This window comes from Oncorhynchus gorbuscha, unplaced genomic scaffold (genome assembly GCF_021184085.1).
Source record: "Oncorhynchus gorbuscha isolate QuinsamMale2020 ecotype Even-year unplaced genomic scaffold, OgorEven_v1.0 Un_scaffold_12348, whole genome shotgun sequence".
NCBI lineage: Eukaryota > Metazoa > Chordata > Actinopteri > Salmoniformes > Salmonidae > Oncorhynchus > Oncorhynchus gorbuscha.
Window position 1 is genome coordinate 1 of NW_025754721.1, and position 7,846 is coordinate 7,846.

Sequence of the window (7,846 nt, forward strand, 5' to 3'; positions counted from 1 at the left end):
GACTCCTTGATGTCCACAGTCCACCTGGCCGTGCTGCTGCTCCAGTTTCAACTGTTCTGCCTTATTATTATTCGACCATGCTGGTCATTTATGAACATTTTAACATCTTGGCCATGTTCTGTTATAATCTCCACCCAGCACAGCCAGAAGAGGACTGGCCACCCCACATATGCTCTCTCTAATTCTCTCTTTCTTTCTCTCTCTCGGAGGACCTGAGCCCTAGGACCATGCCCCAGGACTACATGACATGATGACTCCTTGCTGTCCCCAGTCCACCTGACTGTGCTGCTACTCCAGTTTCAACTGTTCTGCCTTATTATTATACGACCATGCTGGTCATTTATGAACATTTGAACATCTTGGCCATGTTCTGTTATAATCTCCACCCGGCACAGCCAGAAGAGGACTGGCCACCCCACATAGCCTGGTTTCTTCCTAGGTTTTGGCCTTTCTAGGGAGTTTTTCCTAGCCACCGTGCTTCTACACCTGCATTGCTTGCTGTTTGGGGTTTTAGGCTGGGTTTCTGTACAGCACTTTGAGATATCAGCTGATGTACGAAGGGCTATATAAATAAATTTGATTTGATTTGAGCACGGTAAATACTGACCAGCATCAACCAAAGTTAGCAACAGTCTGATGGAGGCGCAGCATGCAACGTGGGTTTTGTTTTGTGTGAAAACATGGCAGGAGGCAGTGACAGAGCTCAGGAAATTTTCAGCCTTCTAAGAGGACCAAATCTGAAGTGTACATGCAACAACAACAAAAATCGCAGCAAAAGGGGACAACACCTCAAATCTCTTGAGTCATCGTCATGACCACCACCCACTACTTTATAGTGAATACAAGGTAAGTTAACTTTTAGCTCAATGCATGATGTGGGGACTTCAGAATGGGGGAAAATGTCATGGTTTGTCTGTCTAACTTGCTAATAGCTTGTCAATAATGTAAACTGAAGCGTTCAGTGTTACCTACTGTTGTAAAAACACAACACTGTTCTGCTGCTGTATGCGTTGTGTCTGCAGACTCTATTCTCCCATTGCACACGATAACACCTTATGTAGTTTAGTCACCCAACCAACATATTTTGTTCATTTAAAATCTGTCAGACGTCGACTTGGTTGTAAAAGTGTTTCAACAGGAGAAACACTATAGACTCCTATACAAGACTGTATTTACGTCAATTGCTGGGCTCATTGCAATTACTATCACTGTCTTCTTAAGACTGATTTGTATTTATGTATATTGTACATGGGGTCATTGCATGTACTCAAATGCAACACAGAAGTGTGTGTGTGTGTGTGTGTGTGTATGTGAATAATTATAATGTAACAACACCAATAATAATAATACATTTGCTATTATCTTGTTTACAGAGTGAGTGTGCAGCAGACAAACCCAGTGATGCTACTGGTCCCTCCTCATCTACAGTTGTGACACAGACACTCCAGTAAGCATTTTAAAAGGCAGGCTGCTTATGCACCCACATCAAAACATGCTCAAGAACTCACTGCAGCCTTTTCATATTAAGTTGCAAAGGACATGATGCCATTTCAAATTGTTGAGAGGCCTGGCTTTCTGAGGCTGATGGAGGTTGTCGTGCCTCACTACAATGTGCCATCACCAACATTATTTTCCAAGACTGAAATCCCAAACCTGTACAACCAGGTTAAAGCTGATGTTGGAACATTTGATTTGCTTACGTTAATGATATTATGTTAATGTTCATACACACAAAAAATACATAGTGCTGCTAATTTAATTTGTTGTTTGTTGGTTTTCAATATAAAACTTGGTGAAATAATTTCAGTGTGTGTATCAGTACTTTTTGATAATTTCAAGTACATTTTAACAATACTGCGATTATACTGATAACCGTGATAATTTTGGTTCCTATAATCGTGTCATCGTGTCATCATATCATTTCATCTCTAATCAGCATGCTAAAGAGGTTCCAACCAAGTCAATGCACCTACACATGTTGTCCAGAAGCTCAAACGGGGCAGTCCCATTTAGATGCCTTATATACTGGTTACAGACACGTTACATAGGCATAGTTCATAGGGTTGGTTAGAGCATGTGTCTGGCACCGTCTCCTATCTTAACTTAAAGAACATACAGCACCAGTAAACCTGCTGGTTAAGTGTGCCTTGAATTCAAAATAAATCACCAATAGAGTCACCAGCAAAGCACCCCCACACCATCACACCTCCTCCATGCTTCACAGTGGGAACCACACATGCGGAGATCATCCATTCACCTACTCTGCGTCTCACAAAGACACGGCGGTTGGAACCAAAAATCTCAAATTTGGAATCATCAGACCAAAGGACAGATTTCCACAGGTCTAATGTCCATTGCTCTTCTTGGCCCAAGAAAGTCTCTTCTTCTTATTGGTGTCCTTTAGTAGTGGTTTCTTAGCAGCAATTCGACAATTCGACCTCCTCTCAACAGTTGATGTTGAGATGTGTCTGTTACTTAAACTCTGTGAAGAATTTATTCTAATGGACTTATCCTCTGCAGCAGAGGTAACTCTGGGTCTTCCTTTCCTGTGGCGGTCCTCACGAGAGCTAGTTTCATCATAGCACTTGATGGTTCTTGCAACTGCACTTGAAGAAACTTTCAAAGTTCTTGACATTTTCTGGATTAACTGACCTTCATGTCTTAAAGTATTGATGGACTGTCCTTTCTCTTTGCTTATTTTAGCTGTTCTTGCCATAATACGGACTTGGTCTTTTACCAAATAGGGCTATCCTCTGTATACCACCCCTACCTTGTCACAACACAACTGATTGGCTCAAACTCATTAAGGAAATCAATTGCACAAATTAACTACTAACAAGGCACACCTGTTAATTGAAATGCATTCTAGGTGACTACCTTGTGAAGCTGGTTGAGAGCCAAGAGTGTGCAAAGCTGTCATCAAAGCAAGAATAATCTAAAATGTAAAATATATTTTTTGGGTTACTACATGATTCCATAGTTTTGATGTCTTCACTATTATTCTACAATGTAGAAAATAGTCTAAAATAAAGGAAAACCCTGGAATGAGTAGGTGTGTCTAAACTTTTGACTGGTACTGTATGTATGTATGTCTGTGTGCGTGCACTCTCACTAGCACCATGAACCATCAGAATCCTTCATAGTTGTTAAATTCCCTCTGACTGCTCTGTCTTCATGTGAATGTTGTTCTAACTGCAGGTCAGTCTGGCTGCAGGTCATCAGTTTGACCGGGACGTCGAGTTGTTGTTGTATTACATTACATTACATTACATTTAAGTCATTTAGCAGACGCTCTTATCCAGAGCGACTTACAAATTGGACTACCAAGACACCCATCAGCCTACTGCTATAGTAGAGGCAGCACAGACTTCTGCCAAGCCAGGTGAGGGGGGGTGGGTGTACTCTGTTGTAGATGTGTGGATATGAGATCAATGAGCAGTCTAGTCTACTACCTTAATCCATGTTAACATAGAGTAACATGGTGAGACAGAAGATACAGTAGATGTAGAGATGGAGAAAGAGGAGAAAAGCTGTTGCACACTTCTGTTTTCTCTCTCTGTCTTTCTCTCTCTCTCTGTCTTTCTCTCTCTCTGTCTTTCTCTCTCTCTCTGTCTTTCTCTCTCTCTGTCTTTCTCTCTCTCTGTCTTTCTCTCTCTCTGTCTTTCTCTCTCTCTCTCAGGCTCTCTGATGGGCAACCCAGTGGTCATGCTGAGCCTGTACCCAGATTTCCCCAACGATGTGATGTCATTGATGACCTCACATGCAGAGTTTCTGTTCATTATGGATCGCTCTGGTAGCATGTCATGCTCCATGCACAATAGACCTGGGGCCCAGGACCGCATAGACAGTGCCAGGGTATACACACACACACATGCAGACACACACATGCAGACACACACGCAAACACAACCCTGTACTAGTAAATTAACATCTCGATCTGCACATGATTCACCAGTACACCAAGTGACTTCTCTGTAGGCTACTAGTTCTTTGAGACTGTATGTGGTATCGTTTATTGATTAGTAAATACATGTTCTCTCTTGCAGGACACTCTGCTGCTCTTGCTGAAAAGCCTGCCCATGGGCTGCTACTTCAACATCATCAGCTTTGGGAACATTTATAAGTCCTTCTTTCCGTAAGTGTTCTCTCCTTCCAAACCCTCATCTCAATCAGTTCAAGTCCGTGTCTGAGGAGTTCAGTTTTTTACAAACACATTTAGTTGTGTCATTCTAAGGTTTTATCATGTATGTTGTACCAGGTAGTCCAAATCCAAAGATAATCAGTGACAGTGTTTGACAGTTACTGTTTGTCTTGGGAGGGTAATATGTTGTGGTGATGACCCTTTGACCTTGTGTGTGTGGACATCAGTAAGAGTGTGGAGTACAGCCAGAAGACAATGGATGAGGCTCTGCAGAAGGTGAAGGCAATGAGGTACAGAGATCCTCCAGCCTTTAAAACATATCTACAGCCAGCCCTGCCTCCCTGACCAGCCCAGACAGGTAGCTAACACAGCCTACTCATACGCCTTAATCATTCCTTATAGACACACACACACGCACACCGTTTCCTCCTGAAGCACCTCAAACTCCTCTCCACTTTCCATGACTACAATCACTACAACGGTTTGTTTAGCTACAGAGTTACACCCAACCAATGGCATGTTTAGTTACAGAGTTACACCCAACCAATGGCATGTTTAGCTACAGAGTTACACCCAACCAATGGCATGTTTAGTTACAGAGATACACCCAACCAATGGCATGTTTAGTTACAGAGATACACCCAACCAATGGCATGTTTAGTTACAGAGATACACCCAACCAATGGCATGTTTAGTTACAGAGATACACCCAACCAATGGCATGTTTAGTTACAGAGTTAGACCCAACAAATGGCATGTTTAGTTACAGAGATACACCCAACCAATGGCATGTTTAGTTACAGAGATACACCCAACCAATGGCATGTTTAGTTACAGAGATACACCCAACCAATGGCATGTTTAGTTACAGAGATACACCCAACCAATGGCATGTTTAGTTACAGAGTTAGACCCAACCAATGGCATGTTTAGTTACAGAGTTAGACCCAACCAATGGCATGTTTAGTTACAGAGTTAGACCCAACAAATGGCATGTTTAGTTACAGAGTTAGACCCAACCAATGGCATGTTTAGTTACAGAGTTAGACCCAACCAATGGCATGTTTAGTTACAGAGTTACACCCAACCAAACAGTATCTTTTAAGTGTGTGGTGTTTATATTACCATGCATTTCTTACTGGTACATCAAATAGACTTATGTTTTTGGTTACTGAGGAAACAGTCTCTGTATACTTCAAGGCTGCATGTACCTTATTTAACATTACCACATGATGAACATACCCTCTCTGTCGTCCTCAGCTCTTCTTGTTCACTGACGGTGAGGTGGGGAACACCAAGGAAGTCCTGGATCTGGTGAAGGCAAATGCCGGCTCTCACAGGTGGGCCCACAATCACTGTTTCATCATTACCTAGTTGGAGCAGGGCTCCCACCCATAACAATCACTGTTTCTCCTATCATTACCTAGTTGGAGCAGGGCTCCCACCCATAACAATCACTGTTTCTCCTATCATTACCTAGTTGGAGCAGGGCTCCCACCCATAACAATCACTGTTTCTCCTATCATTACCTAGTTGGAGCAGGGCTCCCACCCATAACAATCACTGTTTCTCCTATCATTACCTAGTTGGAGCAGGACTCCCACCCATAACAATCACTGTTTCTCCTATCATTACCTAGTTGGAGCAGGGCTCCCACCCATAACAATCACTGTTTCTCCTATCATTACCTAGTTGGAGCAGGCCTCCCACCCATAACAATCACTGTTTCTCCTATCATTACCTAGTTGGAGCAGGGCTCCCACCCATAACAATCACTGTTTCTCCTATCATTACCTAGTTGGAGCAGGGCTCCCACCCATAACAATCACTGTTTCTCCTATCATTACCTAGTTGGAGCAGGGCTCCCACCCATAACAATCACTGTTTCTCCTATCATTACCTAGTTGGAGCAGGGCTCCCACCCATAACAATCACTGTTTCTCCTATCATTACCTAGTTGGAGCAGGGCTCCACCCATAACAATCACTGTTTCTCCTATCATTACCTAGTTGGAGCAGGGCTCCCACCCATAACAATCACTGTTTCTCCTATCATTACCTAGTTGGAGCAGGGCTCCCACCCATAACAATCACTGTTTCTCCTATCATTACCTAGTTGGAGCAGGGCTCCCACCCATAACAATCACTGTTTCTCCTATCATTACCTAGTTGGATCACTAGGCCCTGCTTTAACTAGCTCTGTTACCTTCCTCATGAAAGAATTGATGATTCTTCCTGAACAGTTATGTTTTAATTCAGTCATCCCACAAGCACAAGAAAAACGATACCAGTGATTTGTTTGATAGCCTTATTTTGGTATTTGACAACAACAATAATACTGTTTCCCTGGGTGTGTCCCTGCCAGGTGCTTCTCCTTTGGGATTGGAGAGGGGGCCAGCAGGGCGGAGGGCACGCACAGTTTATCACAGGACAGGACAGGATGCAGCCCAAAGTAAGAGAGCTTGTGTGTGTACAGTCGTGGCCCAAAGTTTTGAGAATGACACAAATATTAATTTTCACAAAGTCTGCTGCCTCAGTTTGTGTGATGACAATTTACATATACTCCAGAATGTTATGAAGAGTGATCAGATGAATTGCAATTCATTGTAAAGTCCCTCTTCAGCACTGCCACAAAAGGACCAGCTGACATTATGTCAGTGGGGCAGCAGGGAAGCCTAGTGGTTAGAACGTTGAACTAGTAACCGACTAGTAACCGAAAGGTCGCAAGTTCATATCCCCGTGTTGACAAGGTACAAATCTGTCGTTCTGCCCTGAACAGACAGTTAACCCACTGTTCCTAGGCCGTCATTGAAAATAAGAATTTGTTCTTAACTGACTTGCCTAGTTAAATAAAGGTAAAAAAATAAAAAATTCATTCTCTCGTTAACACAGGTGTGAGTGTTGACGAGGACCGGGCTGGAGATCACTCTGTCATGCTGATTGAGTTTGAATAACAGACTGGAAGCTTCAAAAGGAGGGTGGTGCTTGGAATCATTGTTCTTCCTCTGTCATTCATGGTTACCTGCAAGGAAACACGTGCCGTCATCATTGCTTGGCACAAAAAGGGCTTCACAGGCAAGGATATTGCTGCCAGTAAGATTGCACCTAAATCAACCATTTATCGGATCATCAAGAACTTCAAGGTGAGTGGTTAAATTGTTGTGAAGAAGGCTTCAGGGTTCCCAAGAAAGTCCAGCAAAGCACCAGGACCGTCTCCTAAAGTTGATTCAGCTGCGGGATCGGGGCACCACCAGTACAGAGCTTGCTCAGGAATGGCAGCAGGCAGGTGTGAGTGCATCTGTACGCAAAGTGAGGCAAAGACTTTTGGAGGATGGCCTGGTGTCAAGAAGGGCAACAAAGAAGCCACTTGTCTCCAGGAAAAACATCAGGGACAGACTGATATTCTGCAAAAGGTACAGGGATTGGACTGCTGAGGACTGGGGTAAAGTCATTTTCTCTGATGAATCCCCTTTCCGATTGTTTGGGGCATCCAGAAAAAAAGCTTGTCTGGAGAAGACAAGGTGAGCGCTACCATCAGTCCTGTGTCATGCCAACAGTAAAGCATCCTGAGAACATTCATGTGTGGGGTTGCTTCTCGGCCAAGGGAGTGGGTTCACTCACAATTTTGCCAAAGAACACAGCCATGAATAAAGAATGGTACCAACACATCCTCCGAGAGCACCTTGCCATAAGGCAAACTTTGTGG

At 43.3% G+C, this 7,846-nt stretch overlaps 1 protein-coding gene across 1 annotated transcript; it reads left to right on the forward strand.

Moving 5' to 3' along the window:
* The first annotated feature begins 3,088 nt into the window (after positions 1–3,088).
* LOC124030525 (von Willebrand factor A domain-containing protein 5A-like) lies at positions 3,089–7,094 on the forward strand. Its single transcript, XM_046341832.1, has 8 exons — positions 3,089–3,094; positions 3,199–3,250; positions 3,680–3,855; positions 4,047–4,135; positions 4,369–4,499; positions 5,402–5,481; positions 6,506–6,592; positions 7,033–7,094. The coding sequence occupies exons 1-5, from the start codon at positions 3,089–3,091 to the stop codon at positions 4,484–4,486; spliced, it is 441 nt and encodes a 146-aa protein (XP_046197788.1). The 3' UTR covers positions 4,487–4,499; positions 5,402–5,481; positions 6,506–6,592; positions 7,033–7,094.
* The last annotated feature ends 752 nt before the right edge of the window (positions 7,095–7,846 follow it).